General features: G+C 45.2%; 2 protein-coding genes across 11 annotated transcripts in view; one reads left to right on the top strand and one right to left on the bottom strand.

Annotated features, from left to right (window-relative positions):
* SLC22A18 (solute carrier family 22 member 18) overlaps positions 1 to 8,499 on the top strand; it is a 140,124-nt gene extending 131,625 nt beyond the window's left edge. For all 10 annotated transcript variants that reach the window (XM_039536179.1, XM_039536185.1, XM_039536184.1 and 7 more), the window contains 2 exons: positions 3,147 to 3,267; positions 8,192 to 8,499. In XM_039536179.1, coding sequence (XP_039392113.1) covers positions 3,147 to 3,267; positions 8,192 to 8,379 — 309 coding nt within the window. In that variant the 3' untranslated portion in view covers positions 8,380 to 8,499. The remainder of the gene's footprint in view (positions 1 to 3,146; positions 3,268 to 8,191) is intronic.
* A 280-nt stretch (positions 8,500 to 8,779) lies between these two features.
* On the bottom strand, positions 8,780 to 12,945 carry PHLDA2 (pleckstrin homology like domain family A member 2). The gene is made up of 2 exons (XM_039536187.1): positions 12,401 to 12,945; positions 8,780 to 10,749 (listed from the first exon to the last, which is right to left on the bottom strand). The coding sequence occupies exon 1, from the start codon at positions 12,831 to 12,833 to the stop codon at positions 12,435 to 12,437; it is 399 nt and encodes a 132-aa protein (XP_039392121.1). The 5' UTR covers positions 12,834 to 12,945; the 3' UTR covers positions 8,780 to 10,749; positions 12,401 to 12,434.
* Between the last annotated feature and the right edge of the window lie 11,391 nt (positions 12,946 to 24,336).

Genomic DNA, 24,336 nt, shown 5'->3' with positions numbered 1-24,336 from the left:
ATCACCTTCTCCCTGCTCAATCCAGATAGAATGGCCTGTCTTAGCAATTCTTCCTAAACCCTACCAGCCAGAGAACTGAGGAACCAAAATCATGAGCACAATACGGGTCCTACGTGGGGTTGCATACTGTGATGCCATGAGTCCAGCATGCCATTCATCATCACACACACACACAGCTGGCCTGAAACAAGCCTAATGGATGAACTTCAATGGCACCGCCTGAGATGCAGAACCTGAGTGGAGCCCAATTACCCTCCTTAGTCTTGCTGCCTCAGGAGTGATGGAGCAGGTTCACTGAAACATTTCAGTATTTCTGTCAATGCTCCAGACTTTAATTACCTCAGAAGATTGAGAAATGAGCGAAGGCAGTAATGAGAACATCATGAGCCAAGCAAGACGGCATCTCTCATTCACACTCTTTGTTTTGTGAATTTGTTAGATGAGGTGTCATTGAAAAGACTTGAAACCCATCCAAAGCAGTAGGAGTAGGATACATGAGCTTACTGGGCATGTTTTTATTAATAATAATGAGGAAGGATAAAAAGGGAGTAATTTAAAGAGCATAATTTAAGTTTCCTCTGCATAGATCACAGTGTTGTTGCAGGGCAGCACATATAACTGTGGATTAATGAGCCACGGTTGGAAGAAATCCCGCCCAAAGAAGTTCTTACTAACTTTGTGAAGGAACTCCGCTGTGAATTCACTTCAGAGCTGGCAGTTAGGACATGCCCAGGGGGCTTGGGGACATCCTGACGGCATGGGCCTGAGAGACAAGGGTCAGGAATGACTTCCTAGGACAACTATTCATAGGAAAATACAGCTGCAGTCCTTTCCACCCAGGAGAGCTTATTTCAAAAGTCCTCTGTTCAAAGGGCTGCCAAGAAAACATCAGCGTGTGGGGTGGCTTTTCATAATGGAGGTCCCGGCAGGGATGAGCCTTGTTGAGGCAGCTTGTTGCAGTGTCAGGAGGGCCCTGGCTGACCTCAGTACTCAGATTACAGATCTGGGGTCATAAAATGTTTATGACTTTAATTCCTTCTCCCTCCCTTCCAAGCATGAGCATTAAAGATAGATCAACTTAATTTTTTCCTCCTACTATGTACTTGCTATTGTTGGCCTGCCAATGGATGCCACATCTGCAAAACAAAGCCTTTTCCTCAAGAGTGAAAGCAAGTAGAGAGAGTAGCTGTTTGAAAAAGAAACCTAAACACCCCCCTAGAAGAGTTTTGGCATCTAACACAGGAGGTGATCGGTGGGACTTTCCATGGCCTCAGAGGATAATTTTGCAGCTTGAAAGGAGTCTAGATGGTGGGTGAATATTCCCTGGGGGTTGAAGATGGGGCAGGGGTGGGTCAGCTGGGAGATGTGGGGATTTTGAACAGCCGGGATGGGCAATCAGTGGTCAGAGGAGATGATGCTTCTCATTTGCAGGTGTGGGAAGACTTATGAATTAACAGGGTCTGGGTGGGGCTGCAGAAAGGTTTGGCAATCACATGAGGGATGTTTTCCTCTACGGGGTGCATGTTTTTGACTTGCCCTGCCCCTTCTCTCCTGTTTCCCATCCATCTGCCTTTGAGCCTCCCTCCTGGGACCCCAGGCACAACCATCCCTATCTGAAAAATAAATTCTGGGTTTGGCAGTCATGTTCATACTGGGGCCTTCCAACCCTGATTCCTACAGGGCCTCAGCAGGGGGAAGCACTCTCCCCAGCACTCCCTCTGCTTTTAACAGTCATTCCCCACTTTTGTTGTTTGTTATTGAAGGGCCCGTCTAATTCAGGGAGCCATGGTTCTGCTGCCTCCACACTGCCCAGATGGCAGATAATTCCCAGAGGTCAGGGGTGTGTTAAAGCTGCGTTCTCTCCTGAGATCCCTGCATGAGCTCTGGAAGCATTTGCTCTAGCAAAGGAGCTCTTATCATCCATCCACTGGTCTGAATATTTTGTGTACCAAGGCTATATCCTGTAGTCCTGACCCAAAACTTAGGCAAAGGTCCCACGGAAATCAAGGCTCCTATCTACCTTTGTCTCCAGAAAGGGGTTTAATATATACATACTTTTTAATCCAGTCAAGAAAATGATTTAAACCTCAGAATGAGCAGGTCATGAGTTAGGTATGTTTCTGGGCTTGTTTTCCCTCTGTAACCAAGAGACGCTGACTGGATTTTATGAATGGAAAATCCATGCAGGATGAGACAATGAGTAAAACTTCCAGCTTAACAAAGGATATAAACGATCTCCAGATGACAGTAAAAGAAACACACCTCAAAAGTAAACATAGGATAAGAGATTTCCAGTACAGAGCAAGGGAGGAGGGGCATTAATTTCCTTTCTGTACTCCAAAGAAATCCATTCATTTGACCAGTAGGGATTGTGAATGAATTCAGAGCTGGTTTAGCCCCACTGCATAAGAAGTTTATTCTTGTACTTTTGTTTAAGTAATAAACTGCTGAAATGACGTCTCTGCTCAGAACATGTGCAATAAGAAAATTGTTACATTCACTAATTATGTTCATTAACGTGTCCTTATGACTGGGAGACCTGTTCCAGATTACTGAATTCAGTGAATTCATTAGCAAGAATACTGACAAACAGGATTAGTGATCCCAAGGGTACAGTATTACATAATGTACTGTGTTCATTTATTTTGACAAGCAAAGCTTAGTTTTAATTATTTATGATGATGCATTATAATGGGTGCTGTAGCCTGTTTTGTATAAGTAATGAAGACTTAATGAGACTGCACTACAGGCCCCTGCTATTAAAGTTTTCCTGAGAGGTAGAGCAGACAGCCTGGGGGAACGAGGGGGGATTGTGGGAATTGTCACGCTTTGTGAATTAGCAAAGCAAAACTAGATGAGGTTCTACCTTAATGTACGGGTTATAGTTTCTTACATATACTGAATGTTTATAATAATGCAGTAAAAACAAATTTAACAGAAGTGATTTGAATGGGCTGGATCGTCTATTGGTGCAAATCTGTTCTGCTGCATCAGAGCTTCATCACTGAACACCAACCAGGAGTCTAGTACACTATGTATTTTTGAAAATCCAGGTAGGATTGTATCTCATCAGTGTGACGTTATCCTTTGTGCTGCCCAGGAGCTGGTTTTCTAATAGACGTGGTATATTTTGTTCTGTCATGTAGGCGCTGATGACCAACGTGTTCCATTATTGCATCATTGCCCTCCCCATGGTATTTGCACTCTGCACTATGGGCATCATTACGGACAGCATTCTCACCAAGTCCGTCCCTCCTTCTGACACTGGTAAGACTTGTGAAAAGACTAGATTTTTTTTTTAATTAGACGATCTTCCAGCTCAGAGTCTGGGCCTTGTGACTTTTAAAGCCTGAGGTTTCAAGCTGTGAGCTGGCATGTGCATAAACGCTGCTGTGCTGATGCTGTGCTGCCAACCACGACTTAGAGCGTTGTGGGAAGAATGCCGAGTTCCCAGCACATCCCATCAGGCGTAATTTGACTAAGAACAAAGCGTAACCTGTATTAGTCCTGCATCTCTGCCAACCAATGAACGCTGGTCAGAAGAAGCAGGCCTAGACTTACAAGGAGGCCTGCAGTGAGCCAGCGACCAGCATCAATTGACAGCATAACAAGAGGCAGAATCCTGCAGCCTTTACTTAGATTAAAATCCACCTTGCTGCAGAGGATCTGTGCAAAGCTTTACTTATGCTTAAGGCTTAGGTGAATCACAAGGCCTTGTGTCAGCCCTCTGCACTTAGGACAGTGGTTCCAAAACTTTTTACCTCATTTCCCCCCTTACCCATGTTTGCGCCCTCCTCCCCTGGAGCAGGGTCATGGCTCTGGGAGTGGGGGACGTGGACAGGCATGAGGGGGCTGAGGCTAGGGTCACAGCTGCGGGTGGGACCAGGAGCGGAACCCCCTGAACATTCCTCTGTGCCGCCCCTAGGTGGGCGTGCCCCCCAGTTTGGGGACTTCGGATTTAGGATCATAAGATTGAGATGAATAGATTTGGCCCTTAAAGGGGCTAGGATAAAAGGAAGAGCTACAATATAGGACAGCTAATGAGCTGAGTCATATTTTAAGGTTGTCACACTTCATAGCGCCCTTGCCACACGGCTGTAGTGTGGTTGTGCAGTTTTCATTTTACAGTAAGGCACATTTCTGAGAAACGTGCCATTCCCTGAGAACTCCTGTTCAAACAATTGCATGTAATTTATGTCGGAAACCAGGATGAGCAGGTACAGAATGAACAGAGGACTAGCTTGCCCATAATATTGACCAAACACTCCATTTATGACTGTACGTTCCTCGTATTCATTCAGGCTCTTGCTGCCTGCACTTCCACTTGCAAATACCCAGCCATATGGCTGGATCCAACAAGGAAAGGTCCACATAGCTTTCCTGTTACTCAGGTGCTTCTTTTCATGCAAAACCAGGCTATGGGACACCACGATAAACCATAAATGCTCAGTATTGAAACATGGTAGCATATTCTTGCAAATGAGGGGCCCTGTTCGGGCAGAGAGGCACCATAGACATGAAACTTAAAAGGGGTCATGATTTCTGTGTATTATAATAAAGGGAGTGTCTGGCCACCACCCTATTGGAGAGGAAGGGTCAAAGTCCTGAAAAAGTCTTCATCATCTGAATGTCCATGCCTTCCTTCAATGAAAGAGTTCTCCCAGGATGCAGTGCCATACATATTGTACCAACAACTGAGAAGCTGCTAAGCCCAGCAGACTCCTGGGTTTTGCCAAGCAATCTTATTGTCCTATCCACCATGGACAAAACAAAGACTTCTGCCTGACAGCCTCACTGTTCTATGCGAAGAGACAGCGAAACTGCTGATGGTCACCCACAGAGCCAGCCACCATAATCCATACACCCCTCAGAGGAGCAGCTACAGCTTTGGTTGCAGCTGGTTGTAATAATTGTGCTTAAACTATTTTGTGATGTTTCCATGCGCTGTTAAAAGAGTTGTTGTATTTCGCCATAGACGAGGCTGTGGTTCAATGGTGGGCATGTATATTTATTTCCTTCAGATGTGGCCAGAAAACGTATGCACACATTTGTGCTGCCACAGCAATGTTCTGGTGAGCCTTGCTTGGCCCCCACCATCTCTGTCCAAATTATTCTTGCTAGAAGTAGAGCGCCTTTTTGTGTGGAATGGGGCATATTAAAATGAGCTAGTACCTATCTGTAAGTGATGCTTCTACGCTCTTAAGCCCTGCCCCCATGGCTCCACTCCACAAATATCTGTGGAGTTGTGCTCTTTTGGGAGATCCGTAATTGGACCAGTCAGATTCTATCCTGCATTCCTCATTCCGGCTAAAGCTTTATGGGCAAGTGCCTATACAGAGCCCAGTTGAAGTTTAACTCAAAGTTTGTACAGTCTGTCAAAGGTTGTAAAGCACTTTGGGATTTTTCTGGATGACAATGTCCCATTGTTAGCCTGATTAATTTAAGGCTGAAATCTACCCCACATACACTGTGAGCACTTAGAGCCATTGAATCTTGGTTAGAATTTAATTTGTTTGCTAAAATGTATTTAGTTCACAGTGAGCTAAGGACAGAACTTTCCAGGACTCGATTCTGTGTGAATGAACATCAGGAGTTTCAAGTCTTCAAGAAATGTCTGAGGGAGGGCAGTGGAGGAGGGACAGTAAATGGCATTTAAACACAGAGCAAATCTGGAAATCATCCAGGCTGCTCTCAAAAGGCTTTTGTGAGGAAAAATGGAGCATGCTCCTCTTTCAAAGCCCAGAGGCTAACTTTGGTCACAAGTGAGCATGAGTTTAGTGGCTGCTTCGTAGTCCTTGTTTGTTTGCGTACGTTATTAAGTCACCCCCACCCCCAATTCAGCAAGATTGGCAGTCTCTGCTGAAGGACAGTGGAAAGGGTGGTACTGCAACTTAGGACAAAGGTGCACTTGCAAAGGTTGTATGGAGCCCAGAACTAGCACATTAGGGAGTGTTGCAAGCAAATATTGTGTGCATTTGGAGAGCTGTGCATGGGCCCAGGACTACAATGGCAGGGGACTGTAGCAGGTCAGGACTGAGGTGCATTGGCAGAGTTGTGTTTGGGCTCAAAACTAGATTGGCAGGAGGTGCTCCTATCAAAGAGCTGGAAGACTGGATAGAAGTTAGTGGAAGCCGGTTGTCCACTGTGGATTTTCTTTTCCACTGTCACAAAACATTAAAGCGTCCCTGCCCTTCCCAAATAGGCTTGTCTACACTGGCAATTAACAGTGCTGCAACTTTCTCACTCAGGGGTGTGAAAAAACACCCTCCTGAACACAGAAAGTTGAAGTGCTGTAAAGCACCAGTGTAAACAGTGCCCCAGCACTAGGAGCAGGGGAGGGATAGCTCAGTGGTTTGAGCATTGGCCTGCTAAACCCAAAGTTGTAAGTTCAATCCTTGAGGGGGCCATTTAGGGATCTGGGGCAAAAATCTGCCTAGAGATTGGTCCTACTTTGAGCATGGGGTTGGACTAGATGACCTCTTGAGGTCCTTTCCAATCCTGATATATGATATGATTAAGGCACATTGAAGTGCTGCTGTGGCAGCACTTTAGCATTGCCACTGTAGACTATCCCTATAGTCCCATGCTGCAAAATTCAGATTTCAAACTGCCTAAAGATCAGTGGTGGCTCATACTGCAGGATCTAGCTGGTTCTTTAGGAAACAGAAATTATCTTTCAGCAAAATAAACCTTTCAGAGGTGCAGAGCTGGAGCCTGGGCCTGTTTAGAGGATGGATATCTGATTAAACATCCACACACTACAAAGTGCCAGCTCAACTGTTGGGAGCCAGTTTGGCTGCTGTATATAGTAATTAGTTTAGTTCAAATGCCTGGAGGGGGGAAAAATTGTAGAACCTGCCCAGAAAGCTTGGTGGCTGCATAATTGCTCCCACTGGGGAGAGGTCAATTTTGGGGATCCACCCAGCTCATTGATGGGGAGCAGTACCCAGAAGATCTGGCAGAAAGATTTTTCCAAGACACACACACACATTACTCCCCCTCCTACTGGCTCCCTTCTCAAACTAGCATTCTGAATAGAAGTACAGCAGGCTTGGATCTGCATTAGACTGAGGACTGGTCAGATTTCCTCTAATTCACACTCCCCTAAAGATTTTTGGACTCAGTTCTGTTCCAGTTACATGGTCCTCCATCACTTTATAACTAGTAGAATCAAGTAGTGCATTTGTGCTCCCATTTAGCTAGGCAGGCCTCCATGCATGGTGCCATACCTGGCAGCAGGATCTTTATGTAAAGTCAAAATGTCTATATCCAGAGTTCTCTCTCACCTGTGCAAGCAGTGAAACAATCATATCAATATCTAAAATGGGCCCCAAACCCCCCCACTTTGTGACCAAAGTCTAAGCTTATCTCTCTTCTTCTCTGCTGTCCTGTTCTAAGACTTTTCATTTTGGTGCTATACTGGTTTTCCTATATGAATAGCAGAATAATATGCCTGCACCATACCACACGTGCTATAATATTCCATGTCCATTCATCTGCATGCAAGTGGCCCTACTTTGCCAAGTAGTAAGTGCTTTCTCATGGTCTGTGGCTCCTGCTCCCTTTAAGCTCCCAGCATGGCACAAGAATCTGGTGGAGCTGGATAATGGTATCCAGCATGTGTTCATTCATATTGAAGCAATCTTTATTTGTGAGGAGGTTTTTCTAGGGCATCATCTGTTCTGTTGAAAAAGACTAGTTAGAGCCAAGTTGCTAAACTGCAAAGGCTTAACAGCCTGTATCCTGAGCTTGAGGACAAACTGTGATGGGTTTTTATAGTAAGGTGGAGATGCACTGGTAGCTGCCTCATCTAATTATTGTATTAGAAAAGTCTGATCTTCCAAGGTTTGCAAGACCCAGAGTATTAAATTACCACACGCTTAATTAAATAAATGTTCCCAGTTGCAAGCCTAACTAAGGAGCACTACTTCCAGAATCAGAGCCTAGCTCCCCGTATTGGGCACTGAATTATTTCTTGAACAGTGCAGAATCCGATTGCCCTTGACTACAGTATTCCTCTTGGGTGAATACTGCAGTGGAGAGTTGTGATGGCTCACAGTGGAAGTTACACACTTCTGGACACACAGGGTCCATGTAAGCTATGTCTGTTCAATGAATTATCATTAAACCTGTGTAATTAGAATTAATCTGTTGCTTATGTATGCACTTTTTCCTCTCCCCTCTTCTATAGGTGCCATGCTTGGGATATGTGCATCTGTTCCTCCACTGACACGGACAGTGGGCCCAACACTAGGTGGAATTTTGTACAAGATGTTTGGAGTCTCAGCCTTTGGTTATTTGCAACTGGTTGTCAATATAGCTCTGTTTTTGTATATTTTTAAGAATAAAGTACCTCAGAATGAGGAGAAAGCTCAGTAATCCAGGCTACATGTAAATCTACTTTATCCACAAAATCTAAAATGTACAATGTTTATATATAGATTATATATCAAGACTTTTACCTCCATCACCCCAGACCGAAAATAAAACTAGCTTTAAGCCAGCACTTTGCATTTCAGCAGCATATACAATAACTTTTGCTATTGGAGCAGTTTACAAAGCCTTAGTATATGATGATATTCCACACCATTGATAGTTTGCAGACATCTGGGCTCAACACTATTACAAGAGAAAGGACCCCATCCTCCGCTGATGTAAATCAGCATAGTTCCATTGAAGTCAATTAACCCAATCAGGATGCAGCCCTCTCTCTATAGTAGTAAAGGGGAGGCACTGACTAGCTCAGATTGTTTTAACAGTGCCTAGGACAATGAAACTCAGATCCCCATTTAGGCCTCTGAGCAATACAACATCAAACGCTAATAGTTACGGAAGTTCCAGCAACCGCATTTCAGTCACCCCCACATACAGGGGAGGGTCTATCATCTCTTACACTGTAGAATGGAAGTAAAGGCATGTCATCCAGATTTTTCAGACATGGTGTCCTAAAGTTAGCTACCCAAATCCGTATTTAAGTCATGCTTTAACCCCACCTGGAAAAAAAAAAAAAAAAGGGAAACTCACCCCTCTTTAGGGAGAGTGTTCCAGGAAATGCAGTACAGGTAACTGAAAAACCTTCATGTTCAGGAAACTAAGTACTGTATCCTTCTGCTTTAAGGCACAAACCCCTCAATGCAGAGCATTTCTTCCTACCAGCCATACATAGGGAATCAGAACCAAGACTTTCTTCAAGATGGTCCAAACAACTGATAGCTGAAGCCTATTTCATCCTGTGGGAAAGAAGCAGCTAATCCATAACTTACAAAACCTCATTAGTAGTTTATAGCCATGGCATTTCCCAGTTCTTGGGTGAGCAAGCACTTCCCTTTTGAGCCACACCCTCCACTAGCTCCTTATTAGAACTATGCTTTAATCAGCCCTTAATTAACCCTCCTACATGCTGTTCTCAGTATAATCTTTGTAGTTTCCACCAATACTCTCTTGTCTCCCTCAACCAAGACTCTGTGGAAGTCAGTGGGAACTTTACCTGAGTAAGGATTTCAGTTTCAGACCATTAGTAAGAAACACTACACAGGAAGAGACTTGCAACTCAGTTTCAGTGCCAAATGCATTTGTCCTTGTACGTCCCCTTTCTAGCTGTAGAGAAAGGATAGCTGTATGTTGCAGAATTACTCTCAAGGAAATGTAGATTAATTAGCAATGTCTCATAAGACCTGATTTTCCCAAGCACAGTACCAAAAAGTTCAGCTATTTCTCCAACCCCTTGGCTCTGCAAAGTGTCCTAAGAAGAAACTGGTAAGATGTACAGCACTTCCTGCCTCTGGTTAGGCTGGAAACCCCATGAGAACAGCCCCTCCCATTCAGCATGGCTGATCCTGGCTGGATCTAGAAACTGCAAAGATGCATGGAGATGTGAAATAACAGGGAACTTGTTATATGAACCTTCATTCTATATGTTGGTCTTTATTTTATCCTGAACCAGTTCAGCTATCCCTCTTCTTCTGCACTAAGCAAGCAGGGGGTATTAGAGGAAGCATTCTGCAAGGCACTTTTATTCTGTAACTGGTGTCTGCAGGGGTTCTTGCACCTTCCTCAAACGCAACTAATCCTAACTATTGAATTCTGGATTAGAAGGGCCAGGTCTGATACAGTATAGCAATTCCTAATTTAGATGCAACTGATTTTCTGATTGGAGACCAACTGAAACAGGCTCTTTCCTACAGACATATCAGCTTTCTGTTATCAAAGCATACTAGTATTTTTATTAACAAAAAAAGTGTTTGGATAGATTAGTGTAGCCCTATTTACAGATGGTGTCTATGAACTATTCTTCTGCAACCTGCACCAAAAAACATACTGCACTATAGTGTATAGTAATAAAATGTGAACATTTCAAGTAATTTATTTGGAATGGACACATTAATGCAAAAGCAATATTAAGACATCTGCTTAAAGACATTCATCAAAATAAATACAAATATAGATACCACAAATAATTTAAATTGGGTTTGTTTTGCACCAATGGGCGCTGAATATTCTTTGCATCTCATAAATAGATAAGAATAGTTTGCAAAGCTGTGCCACTAAGAAACTTCTTGAAGCTTCACCAGAAGTCCTTTTGAAAGAGTCTTTGGTTTTTAAAATGCATCTCAGGCGAAGCTCAGGGCTCTTTGCTCAGCAGCCTCAGACTTGGAGGAAACCCAACTGTTCCCAGCCACCTTCTTTGCTTTCCTTCATTGGTACCCTGTCCCATTTCAGTCCAAGACACTCGATCTGATGCGGTGCATTCTAAAAAGAGCAACAGAAAATAAGTCAGAAGTGGAACAATACAGCAGTATTCTTGTGGGGTAAGAGCCTAAGGGAGTTTGGCACTCGTATTTAAAAAACCCAGCCTATATAGAGTTCCTTAAAGAAGCCCCCATTAAGTGTCTGTCCACATTTCCTCAACTAAGTGGCATAATTATTACATTGATCTTGCTAGTTAGTAACCATGCACAGTATCATCCAGAGATCCCTGGTAGGTAACACTCACAAAACGGCAAAAAGCTCAGCCTCCAAAATGGAGCGCCAAGTCTACAACTCTTCAGCGTTCTCTGCTGGCCACAATGGCTTAAGGAGCAGCATTGGTGCCAATCTAAAGGCTAGTACTACTTTCCAGTCAAAAGCTGCAGCATGAAAAGTCCATGCCCACTGCTTGAATTATGGGGGGAGGGGGCATAAGGGGATGATTAATGAAAGCCTGAAACAGGCAAACACAGCCCACCCCATGCTTTGAATAAGACAAGTGAGGTAGCCCCTCAAAGCAGTAAGATGGCCTGGACCCTCCAAGCCCCCTCCCCAATTCAAGCATTAAAACCCAAGTCCGGCACTGCCTCGAGCACATGATGGGAGAGTCTTCCCAGGGAGAACCAGGCAGTGTCAGACCCACAGAAGGAGGTCGCCAGCCCAAGTGAGAGAGTAGAGGAAGGCAGCACCCCAACAGCAGTTCTCCCATTCCCATTATTGCTGCCTTTATCCTCTTAAAAATTGAGATATTTGCCACACTAGTTACTAGGAAGTCACTTCTTATTCCAGGCTCACAGATGCTAAAGTGGCTTTAAGACAGGCGTCACCAACCTTTCAGACGTGGTGTGCCGAGTCTTCATTTATTCACTCTAATTTAATGTTTTTAGAAGGTCTCTTTCTATAAGTCTATAATATATAACTAAACTATTGTATGTCAAGTAAATAAGATTTTTAAAATGTTTAAGAAGCTTCATTTAAAATTAAATTAAAATGCAGAGCCCTCCGGAGCGGTGGCCAGGACTCCGGCAGTGTGAGTGCCGCCTTCGGCACGCCTGCCATAGGTTGCCTACCTCTGCTTTAAGACTATCCTAGTGATTTTCATAAGAAGCCAACGGCATATTGGGGCTTTCCGGGAACCATTAAATTGCACGGCCCAGCAGGGGCCGCTGTGGAGCCACGTCCATTCAACCCCTCCAGTACGGACCGGCTCTGCTAATTCAATCAGCGCGTCTGCTTGCAGGCGCCAGGGCTACGTTTTTAGCCAAGGCAAAAGACGGGGATGGGGTTAAGCCTAAAGTCAGGGGGTGCCGGTTCAGTCCGAGTGCTACGGGCAGAGCCGGCCGATCCGAGTCCCCCCGTGGGAGTCCCAGTGAAAAGGCAGCATGAGCCACGTGCTCTCAGCCGCTGTTTAAAGCCCGGGAGCAGCGCCGGTCTGGAACCGGCGTGGAGCAATGCCTCCCGGACACTGAACAGACGCTGAGCACGTTGCGAGCTCTGCTCTCCCGCCGCTGGAGCTCAATGGAGACGGGCTAAGGGCGCAGCGCCGCAGCCCACGCGTGTCTTTTGCAAACCCCGCGGGGCCTTGGGGCGCGCTCGGCTCCCCTCGGCCCGCGCTGGCAGGGTGGGGGGCGCTCCCCGGACCCCCCCCCCTCACCTTTCGCCGTCCGTCCTGCCGGGCCGCGGGCTGCTCAGGGCGCCCGGGCCAGGCGCCGCTCCTGGCTGCCCGCCGCCTGCTCCAGCTCCTGGCGGCTCTTGAAGTCCTGGATGGCCCGCTTGTTCTGGAAGTCGATGAGCGCCATGGTGATGGAGGCGTTCCAGCAGCTCTGGTCCGGGCAGCGGAAGTCGATCTCCTTGCGGTCCGTGGTGACGATGGTGAAGTAGATGTACTTGCCCGTGCGCTCCACGCAGTCCACCTTGAGGATGGAGTGGAAGCCCAGCTCCTTGCCCCGGGCGCGCTTGTGCCCGTCCGGGAAGAGGCTCAGGCTGTCCTTGGTCAGCACCACCAGCTTCTTCTTCCAGAACTGGAAGAGGCTGTCGCTGCGCTTCTCCAGCTCGCCCTCCCGGATCACCTCGCCCGGCATCTTCATCCTCCGCGCCAGGCGCAGCCCCGGGCTCCCTCTGCCACGCGCTGCGAGCCGGAGAACTCTGCAGCTGCTCCTGCTCCGGCGCCTCCTCCAGCTGCAATGGGCGACGGGCGCTGGATGGGGAACAATTTATTGCGGTGAGTCAGCGCCTCGCTCTTCCGGTCCCCCTCCCTCCCCAGCCCTGCTGTCACCCACCCCCGGCCTCCCCTGCCCGGCCCTGGCCCTCCCCGAGCCGCGCCTGAGTATCCGGCATCTCCTCCCCCACTGGCCCCAGGCTCCGCCTGCACCTCACCCCGCTCCAGCTCCAGTTCCAAGCCGGTTCATCTCACACAGCCTCCTGCATCCCCGCCCCCTCCCACTTCAGCCTCTTTCATGCCCCGCTCTCCTTTCCACCCCTGTCCCAGCCTGCCTCTCCCCAGCTCCCGCTCTGCTCCACTCCCTTGCCTCTCCCCCCATTCCTTCTGCCTGTGCCCTTCCCCCAACCTCCCATCTGTCTCAGGTCTCCCCTATTCCCCCCCCCCCCAGAGTTGCCAGCCCTCCAGGATAGTCCTGGAGTCTCCAGGAATTAAAGATTAATCCTTAATTCAAGATTGTAATGTGATGAAAACTCCAAGAATACATCCAACCAAAACTGGCAACCCACCCCAAGCATCTTCTCTCTTCCTGTGTCCCCCCCCTCGCCTGCCCACGTCTTCCCTCCCCATCCCCTCTATCTACCTAGCCCCTCACCTGTCTCCTTTCTCTCCCTCTATTCCCCTTGCCTGCCCCCAAGCAGTGACACTGCTCAGGAATGCAGTTGCTGCCCAGCCCATAGCGTGACTCAGCCCGGCAGCAGCGGCCTTTGGAACTTTCTCAAGGCTTCAAGCCACTTCCAGGCTGGCCTGAGCGCTCAGGCCGGATGCTGGGGGATGGGGAGGCCCCTTAACCCTAAACGTCACCAGAGCGGCTCTCTGTCCTGCTGGAAACCCTGTGGACTGAGGTTCCTGATTTCTGTCCTCTTGGCAGCCAGGTTCTGGGACCCTCCCCAGCTTGCATGCCAGGAGAGGCAAAAGGAGAACGGTCCCAGGCTGCTTCTGCCTTTCCTGGCCATGAAATGTACAAACACCCCCAATCCTCCCATATGTCCAGGGCAGCCCTCCACTCACCTACCTAACCTATTTCAGCTCTCTGCATTTCTGAAGTGCCCATCACCATGCTATGTAGGCTTCCTCTATTAAGCTACATTAAAGAATACAGGACACTTTTTCACATTGGAAGCTCTTATCACCTACAGCACTTTGATAATCCAAGCCCTGGATCCTATAATTCATCATACTGGAAAAGTCCGCTGAACTCTGTATGAAACTCTCCCAGTCCACCCACACACAGTGGATTGCAGGATGAAGGCTATAGATCAGCTTTTGTGCAAAAAGCTCCATTTTCACCTGGTGGTTTGGGGAGAGGTGTTTGGGGTTTTTTTTTGTTTTTTTTTTTCTGTTTCATGTGAAATTTGCTTTTGGCAGGTGTTTCTGGGGGCAAATTCAGTAGTTTTTAGAACAAATAGCGTTTTTAACTGTAAAAACAAACAACTTCTTTACAATTAGGAAGGTTGTTCAATTGTACAATTAGTTAAGATTTATTACCTAAATGATAGGGTGATGGGTGCATCAGAAATGCAGAGTAGAGGGGGTCCAAAAAAGGAAATGTTTTGTGTTTTTATTTATTTTGGACCACCCCCCAAAAAAATTGAATTGTCCATTTCCTATTGAAGTGTCTATCCTTTGGCAATTTTCCATCCTCTAACAGGCACAAGTTGGTAAAACACTTTGAATGTGAACAGTTGTGTAGATGCCAAGTATTAATCATGATCATTACTTATTAAGATATTCTGAGCGGCCTGATTAAAAGGGACATTGTCCTGCCCCTCCCCCTCCCCACACACCTGCCTAAGGCTCTGGGAGGGGGTTTGGGTGCAGGAGCGGTGCAGGTTCTGGGAGGGGGTTTGAGTGTGGGCTCTGGGCTGGAGCAAGGGGTTATGGTGCAGGAGGGGTGAGGGGTGTGAGCTCTAGGAGGGAGTTTGGGTGCAGGATCTGGGTGGGGGTTGGGGTGCCGGAGAGGGTGCGAGGGGCTGGTTCTGGGAGAGAGTTTGGGTGTGGGCTCTGGGCTGAGGCAGGGTGTGGGAGAGGGTGAGGGGTGTGATGCTTACTTTGGGCAGCTCCCGAAAGCGACCTGCACACCCCTCTGGCAGCCACACCTAGGCGCGGGGGGGCGTGCAGAGGGTCTCCGCATGCCACTGCCCACAGGCACCGCCCCTGCAGCTCCCATTGGCTGCAGTTCCCAGCCAATGGGAGCTGCAGAGTCGGCGCTTGGGACAGGGGCAGCACGTGGAGACACCCGCCCCCCGGGGCCATAGGACCATTCTGGCCATTTCTGGGAGTGGCACGGAGCGAGGCTGGGCAGTAAGCTGCCTTAGCCCCACTGCACTGCTGGCGGTGGCCAGGGGCACTCAGGCCCTTTTAAATCACCCCGGGGCAGCAGTTGGGGCCGGGAGATGCTCCGAGGGAGGCACACGGGGGGTGGCAGGCAGGGCTGGGGAGAGACCCGGCCACGAACGTTGGTGGAGCTGGACCCCCGGGTCCTGAATATTCCTGGAGCACAGGCACCATGGGCCCATATAACTCGCGCCGCTCCTGAATGTGCAGATGTTCAAAATATGATTGTTGCTGCTTGGTTCCACTGCACTCCTTGAGCTGGGCTTTCCCTCAGTGGGAATGGTATGTACCCTGCCCTGGAGGTCTGCAAGGCTCTTTGAGCTTGGATCCTTCTCAGCTGGGGAAACAAAATAAGTAGTGGTATAGCACCAAAAGGAGAAGTCACTAACAGTAAATTTTGCAGGTCTGTGATCTTCCCTCTTCTTTCTTAGGCCTGGTCTAGGTACAGATTTTATACCAGTAGAACTATGTTGGTTAGGGGTGTGATTGTTGATTTAAAAAAAATAAAAAAATATATCATTACCACCCCTCGTGCGGACATAGTTATATTGGGATAGAGGTGCCTGACATGGTGCAGCTTATTCTCCTGCCTGTGTGGCTCTACAGCAGTGGTTCTCAAACTTTTGTACTGGTGATCCCTTTCACATACCAAGCCTCTGAGTGCAACCCCCCTCTCGTCCTTTATAAATTAAAAACACTTCTTATATTTAACACCATTATAAATGCTGGAGGCAAAGTGGGGTTTAGGATGGAGGCTGACAGCTCGCGACACACACACCCCCATGTAATAACCTCGTGACCCCCTGAGGAGTCCCGACCCCCAGTTTGAGAACCCCTGCTCTACAGGTATAGCAATAGCAAGTATAAAGCACCTTTATATTGATATAACTATGTCTGTGCTTCGAGGAGGGTGGGTTGCACCACTTCAGTATAGTTAAACTAGTATATCTTTTGTATGCAGATAAACCCTTACATGAGGAATGAAATTTGTTAACAATGTGGAGAGTGAATTACCATCATTGGGGATGTGAGTTAACACCACCTCACTGAGTGAGATTCCTAGATTATAAAGTCAGAAAGGACCCTTGTGATTATGTAGTCTGACCTCCTACATAACACAGGCCAGGGCCTGCCTGAATTAATTCCTGGTTGATGAATGGGGCAGCCCATACCTCTGAGAGCTACTATTTCAGACTCTCTGCCAACATACCAGCTCTTCTGAGGTTTCTTTGCAACCCTAAAATCTAGAGATTTAAGTTTTTGTTTTTTGTTTTGTTTTTGTTTTTTAATGAAAGCTAGCAATCTGACAAAAACGGTAATAATAGATCCATTGATACAACAACATGGCTTATGGGCCTGTTGTGGCTGTTTCCAAGCCTTGGCTAAAATTTGACATGGCTAATCTTAAATGGCAGTAAAATATGTAACATTTTTTCTTTCATATTATATAAGCAATGGGGAGAAGGATTGGAGGGTTTTACACAGCAGACTTCCCCCCCACCAAAAAAAACCCCAAAACACCCCAACACCTAAAACATAGGTCTTGGTTCAGTCATTGCAAAAGGGAATCAACATCATTTTTTCTGACTTCATGAACAGACTTGTATATTTCTTTCCTACTACATTGGCCCCCTTCATCGCTTTATGTGGTACTGTGATTCTTGTCAACATTTCATTTATTTCCAGTACAAAAAAGTAGAGCAGGCAAGCGCACAACAGTGAGGAAGTGTGTATGAGCTACCAATGGAAAGCACAAGAAGTTTTAAACTGACCCAAGATCCTTATCCTCCTCTCACTCATTGGGACCAGTTATTCTAATAGATGGAATAAACATTTACACAAAAACTCAAGGCACAAATGGCAGTGTGTGAGTGATGACAAGTGATGCGTTAGCAATTGCAGTTCTGACTTTCCTCCGGTTGTTTGGCTGGTAGGTTTTTCGTTTAGACACTTAGCGTTACTTTAGTGTTTGCTTATTTGTTTTCCTTAATGTAATATTTATTTAAATTCCTTAATTGTTAGTATTATTTATCCTAACTAACATCTCCCTTCTCTTAACATTAATAGGACATCAAACAGCATGCCAGTAGTCCTCCATTACACAATAGGCTTCCATGGTCTTTGATCCATAGTCTGTCATTTGATCAGTGACTGTTTTAAGTTAAATGTGAACGATTTTGCATATTAAAATAAAAGCATATAATGCACTGTATTAATGCTGTAGCTATCATATGAATGGGCCAATATCAGACAATGTCTGGACCTGTTGCATTCCCCAAATCCTGCTGAAATCAAATCAGTTCTACATATATCTGGGATCTACTGCACACAATCTGTCACTGGCTGCATGTGACTGCTTACCAAAAGGCTTTTCACAAAATACAAACATGCTTTGGTTTTGTTACCTGCTTCACCTTTTACATTTTAAACAACGCCATAAACAGTAAATCAAAGTTAAGCATAGGATTTTCCTTAGTGAGGGAATTTCCCATTTGGGGTGATCAGCACCTCAAAGAGGCCCCAGTTCAGGAAAGCACTTAAGCAAACGTGTTACAGTTAAACATGTGCGTAAGTTCCATTGAAGATAATGGGGTGTACCAAATATCACTGCTGTCCTGAAGTGGGGCCAGGATCAAGGTGAAAATTTGAAACAAGTACTTTATAGCCGTTTCAGAAATAATGTTTAATCAGTTATGCAGCCTGCACAGCTTTTCTTTCCACACATACCCCCTAGCTTTTTGAATGAGCTATGTTTCTTTACATTTTAGAGTAAATGCTTTCAGGGTTAGTTAAAAAAGTGAATGTGTCCTGTGTGACTCCTGGTTCCACTGAATACGTCAAAACTCTCATTGATTCAGTGGGGCCAGGATTTCACCTTAAGCATCCACTTGTTGCAGCTACCAAACCCTTTCCTATGTAAGTGAACTCCCCAAAGTAAATACCAGCTTCTTTTTGATGTCTGTAGAAAATTCACCTCTGATGTTGTGCTGGTCCCCGGCACAATGCGACTTCTAAGGCCTCTCAATAGAATATCAGGAGTTAAATATCAGAGGGGTAGCCGTGTTAGTCTGGATCTGTAAAAGCAGCAAAGAGTCCTGTGGCACCTTATAGACTAACAGACGTTTTGGAGCATGAGCTTTCGTGGGTGAATACCCACTTCGTCGGATGCATGTAGTGGACATTTCCAGGGGCAGGTATATATATGCAAGCAAGAAGCAGGCTAGAGATAATGAGGTTAGTTCAATCAGGGAGGATGAGGCCCTCTTCTAGCAACTGAGGTGTGAAAACCAAGGGAGGAGAAACTGGTTTTGTAGTTGGCAAGCCATTCACAGACTTTTTTTAATCCTGAGCTGATGGTGTCAAATTTGCAGATGAACTGAAGCTCAGCAGTTTCTCTTTGAAGTCTGGTCCTGAAGTTTTTTTGCTACAGGATGGCCATCTTAAGATCTGCTATTGTGTGGCCAGGGAGATTGAAGTGTTCTCCTACAGGTTTTTGTATATTGCCATTCCTAATATCTGATTTGTGTCCATTTATCCTTTTTCCATAGAGACTGTCCAGTTTGGCCGATGTACATAGCAGAGGGGCATTGCTGGCATATGATGGCTATATTACATTGGTGGACATGCAGGTGAATGAACTGGTGATGGTGTGACTGATCTGGTTAGGTCCTGTGATGGTATTGTTGGTGTAGATATGTGGGCAGAGTTGGCATCGAGGTTTGTTACATGGATTGGTTCCTGAGTTAGAGTTACTATGGTGCAGTGTGCAGTTACTGGTGAGAATATGCTTCAGGTTGGCAGGTTATCTGTGGGCGAGGACTGGCCTGCCACCCAAGGCCTGTGAAAGTGTGGGATCATTGTCCAGGATGGGTTGTAAATCCCTGATGATGCGTTGGAGGGGTTTTAGCTGGGGACTGTATGTGATGGCCAGTGGAGTCCTGTTGGTTTCTTTCTTGGGTTTGTCTTGCAGTAGGAGGCTTCTGGGTACACGTCTGGCTCTGTTGATCTGTTTCCTTATTTCCTCGTGCAGGTATTGTAGTTTTGAGAATGCTTGGTGGAGATTTTGTAGGTGTTGGTCTCTGCCTGAGGGGTTAGAGCAGATGCAGTTGTACCTCAGTGCTTGGCTGTAGACAATGGATCTTGTGGTGTGCCCGGGATGGAAGCTGGATGGAAGCTGGAAGCATGAAGGTAGGCATAGCGGTCGGTAGGTTTTCAGTATAGGGTGGTGGTAATGTGACCATCACTTATTTGCACCATGGTGTCTAGGAAGTGGATCTCCCATGTAGATTGGTCTAGGCTGAGACTGATGGTGGGGTGGAAGCTGTTGAAATCGTGGTGGAATTTTTCCAGAGTCTCTCCTTCCCATGGGTCCAGATGATGAAGATGTCATCAATGTAGCGTAGGTAGAGAAGGGGCATGAGTGGACGAGAACTGAGGAAGCGTTGTTCCAGGTCAGCCATAAAAATGTTGGCATATTGTGGGGCCATGCGGGTGCCCATAGCGGTGCCACTGATCTGGAGATATATATTGTCATCAAATTTGAAATAGTTGTGTGTGAGGATAAAAGCACAGAGCTCAGCAACCAGTTGTGCTGTGGCATCATCAGGGATACTGTTCCTGACAGCTTGTATTCCATCAGTGTGTGGGATGTTTGTGTAGAGAGCCTCTACATCCATGGTGGCTAGGATGGTGTTTTCTGGAAGGTCACCAATGCATTGTAGTTTCCTCAGGAAATCAGTGGTGTCACGGAGATAGCTGGAAGTGCTGGTGGCATAGGGTCTGAGTAGAGAGTCCACATATCCAGACAGTCCTTCAGTGAGAGTGCCAATGCCCGAGATGATGGGGCATCCAGGATTTCCGGGTTTGTGGATCTTGGGTAGTAGATAGAATAACCCTAGTCAGGGCTCTAAGGGTGTGTTGATTTGTTCCGGTGTTAGTGTAGGGAGTGTCCTGAGTAGATGGTGCAGTTTCTTAGCGTATTCCTCAGTGGGATCTGAGGGAAGTGGCCTGTAGAATTTGGTATTGGAGAGTTGTCTGGCGGCCTCCTTTTGGTAGTCAGACCTGTTAAATGATTAAATGGTGCTTGTGCTGTCCCTCTGCATAAGGGTGAATTTCACCCCAGCGGTGCTGATTCTTCTACCTTTACTCAAGTGAGTAGTCCCTTACTACGCAAATAGTTCCACTGATTTTAAACATGAGTAAGGGCAGTACAATCAGACCCACAATAGGGAATACATGTCCGCTGCACATCAATACATGTTTTAGCAGATATTCATTCTGTCCCTGAAATCAAATGTTACAGTGCTTCTGCCTTCAAAGATGAAACATCTTTCATGGATGAAACATCCAGAATACTCTTCTACTGTAGACGGTTCAGGAGGAAACAAAGTATGCACAAGTTTATTGTTGTTCCTTTGTTTCAGTGCTGAGAATAACGCTCTAATACTAATTAACCTCTGTGCCACGATAGAAAACTATGTAAACATAACTTAACTCATGTAGCAACACTAGTTGTACAAGGCACTATCAAAACCCATAAAATGTCCAGGCTTCTGCCCAACAGGAGTTCATAGTCTACTTTGTAAAGCTACAGCACAGCTTATTAAGGAGGATGGGAGGAATGGGTGCCGACTCCAAGTGGGAGGAGATCAAAGCTGGACAGCTAAGCACAAGGCAGTTTTAAGAATGGCTGTGAAGTAGGAAAGGGAATTAGCCTTGCACACAGGAAATGGGACATTGCTCCAAGAAGAGAAGAGCAGCCTGAAAAAAAGACATCGTCAGCAGTGGGAAAAGGAGCACCTGGGAGAAAGGTTCAAAGAACATCGGCCTGCAGGAATGTACATGTTTGCACACACCCTACTTCAGATTTCTAAAAATAGAAAATGTACTTGGTTTTCAATGAAACTCACTTCTGCCAGATGCATGCTCAGTACTGCCTTTCTGTTTTCTTAATGGAGTTGTTTCCCATGGGTTTGTCATTTTAAAAAGGCAGGGCCTCACCCAACTGGAAATGTGTATATATAATGATACCTCTACAAGCAGCATGTTGTCATCTTGTTGGCATTGCTAAAATGAAAAGTGAACAATAAAAGCTGTTAGGACAGACGTGACAGACACCTTAGCTAAAAAGAAGCTCTATTCAATTTGTCCAAGGTTATTTGACTCTTGCTTAACATTCAGAAGTCCAAGCATAGGACTAGAGTGAGTGTCTATCCCATCTCTTTGTGAATTTGCATAAGTCACTTAACTGCTCTATCTCATTGTATGAAGTAGACAATAGTAAAATAATACTTTTATTTAACTCACAAGCGTGTTGTGATGTATATAATTAGTTGTGTGAAGTGCCTTCGATTAGAAATGATTTAGTAACAGGAACTTTAAGCATTTTTAAATACATGAGTTTTGTGTCTGTGAAAGTGCTACTCTATACTTAAAACACTATGGCAGCACAGCTGCTCTGCTGCACCAATGTAGCCCTTCAGTGTAGACACTACCATTGCCGATGGGAGGGATTCTCCCGTCGACACTGATATTCCACCTCCCTGAGAGGCAGTAGCTAGGTCGACAGAAGAATTCTTCCGTCGACCTAGCACTGGCTACACGTGGACTTAGGCTGTCTTAACTACACCAATCGGGGTGTAGTTATGAGCGATTCAGTTATGCCCAACTTAATTTTCTAGTGTAGACCAGGCCTCCATGTGCTTGTTCAGTAGAAACGGTGGCTTTTTGCAGCACTAACCATAGCAGATTTTGGCTCAGAATTGACAGATCTGCTCAGTAGAAAATGTGCTAGGCCCTGATCTTGAAATGAGACTCCAGTGGGTTTACAGTGCATAAGGTTGCACAGAAGTCTTTGCGGGACTGGGGTCCTAGTTTGCAATCAATGTAAATTACAAGAACGCTTTTATTTTTATATATTATTGTCATGTCCACTAACACAAAGCTTATAGGCAGAAGTAACAGGCACACATGAGAAGGCATATTGGAAATTATTGTTCCTAAAATATCAGTGTGGCTTTGGCATTGAAAAATGTTTCATAAAATGAATATAAAAACTTCTATTTTTTAAGACTAGATGTAAAAAAAAAAAAAACACTCCTGATGGCATGGACTCTGTTAGAACCATAACAGATTGTACAGTTTAACACAGTCTGAATAAATCTTAGTGATACATGCCTCAGCAAGAGCAACAGAGAACTCAACAATTTGAAAGAAAATAGGAAACAATAATCAATTATTTCAAAATAAATAACAGCCGTAACCCTGCTATGTGACTTTGCATTCACGTAACATTAATAGGTGCAGTACCTGTTTGTCATAGATTTAAATGATTGGAAAATGGAAAAAAAGTTATGCTAATTACTGCCATATATTTTAATAAGAGGTTAAAATATCAGGCTGTGTTAGCTTTTTTTTTTTTTAATAAAAAGGCTTTTGTTTGTAACAACGTAATGTTAATTTCATTTTCAGTGCTTGGGGTAGAAAATACAATGCAGCTACTTATCATTAACTGGTACAGAAATACAGTACAATCTGGATTTTTCCAAATGTCATGGGGGATTTGAATAGATTTGGATAATTGAGGGAGTTTTTAATGTCAGAGGACATGACCTTATTTCAGATAACAGTAAGTTTGGGATAACAGCAGTTCAGATCATCACTGCTGGACTGGATACGGGAAATGCAAGGCTGCTTTTTGGCTGAGGAAAGAAGCCCATTGTTGCCTACTTTTCTATTCATCATTCAGGGCCTGTAAACTTGATATGGGAATTTGTTTCTTTACAAGACTGAGCTGGGTTTATTAGTCTTACCTTCAACCATCCATCCTATCAAGCCTCTACGTCTACAGTATATAGATTCCTATAATGTAAGTACAATAGTTGCCATTAAATAGACAGCATTAGCTACATTCAGCATTATTCTGTATTCCAAGTATAGTGGGAAACTGCTGTATTTTAGAACTCTTGGCAAATGTGATCTGAACTGTAGCAGTTTGCCCCTATACTGTACTTAGATTAGGAAATAGCTGTGGTAACAAGTAAGAAGCATGGTAACTGTTGGCAAAAGTTTACTTTTCAGCAGAAGGCATTGTGAAACATACAGACATTCATTCAATAATATATAATTTTGTTTCCATGTGTGCCTCCCCTAGTTTAACACGTGCTTTTTTTAAAAAATAACTTCTCTGTTATCTCATAAATTAAATAGTAAGTCACCATTGGCTTTGACCCTCACACATTTTAGAATTTCCTGAAACTATCTTCTAAAGCAATTTTTGTTCTGCAGAACAGCAGGATTTAAAATTGTTGGTTATATACTGGGACCCAAACCATCGTCTACAGAAGTCAATGGGGAAAATCCCATTGATATGCATGGGAGTGTAGTTTGGTATCAAGCTTTTACTGGGGTGAATTTGATGTGGATGCATTGTTCATGAACGATGAAAGCAAAAGTGTGTTATGTAGGTCATCTCATACAACTGCCCATAAAAACTTTAACTCCCCACTCTATCACGTATCTTATCTATTTAATGGATATTAGAGGAAAGGTATTTTTGTAATAGTTTTAGAGTTTTAAACACTTATGTTGATACTCATTTTTTCATCCTTCTGCCTGCACTACCTGGTTGCCTTAGTTACCATGAATCGTAGTAAGTAAAGCGAACCAGCTATACGGGGGGCGGGAAATAGCACAAAAAATAGATTTTTCTACTGACCGGAATGTGAGTTCAAGGCTGCTGTTTTGTAACCTGATATATTTTAGCCCTAAGAGGCAGACCCTCAGCTGGTATACCTTGTCTACGGAGCTATAACAATTTGCAACAGCTGAAGATCTTCCCACAGGCTACGTACCATTCAGCTGTGATTCCCAACTCTCTAATGGGATACAGCATTGCATTGATTTGTAGGGATTTCTGATCCACACCTCACTAAAAATACTTGGGCCAAGAACATCAAACTCAGTATTTAGCCACTGATTTTAATGGGAATTGGGCACCTAAATGCCTTTGAGGGTCTGGGCTTCAGTGGCCCTGA

This window comes from Mauremys reevesii, linkage group 4, assembly GCF_016161935.1.
Source record: "Mauremys reevesii isolate NIE-2019 linkage group 4, ASM1616193v1, whole genome shotgun sequence".
NCBI classification, from domain to species: domain Eukaryota; kingdom Metazoa; phylum Chordata; order Testudines; family Geoemydidae; genus Mauremys; species Mauremys reevesii.
Note: the sequence above shows the minus strand (reverse complement) of the source record. Positions and strands in the feature narration are given on the sequence as shown.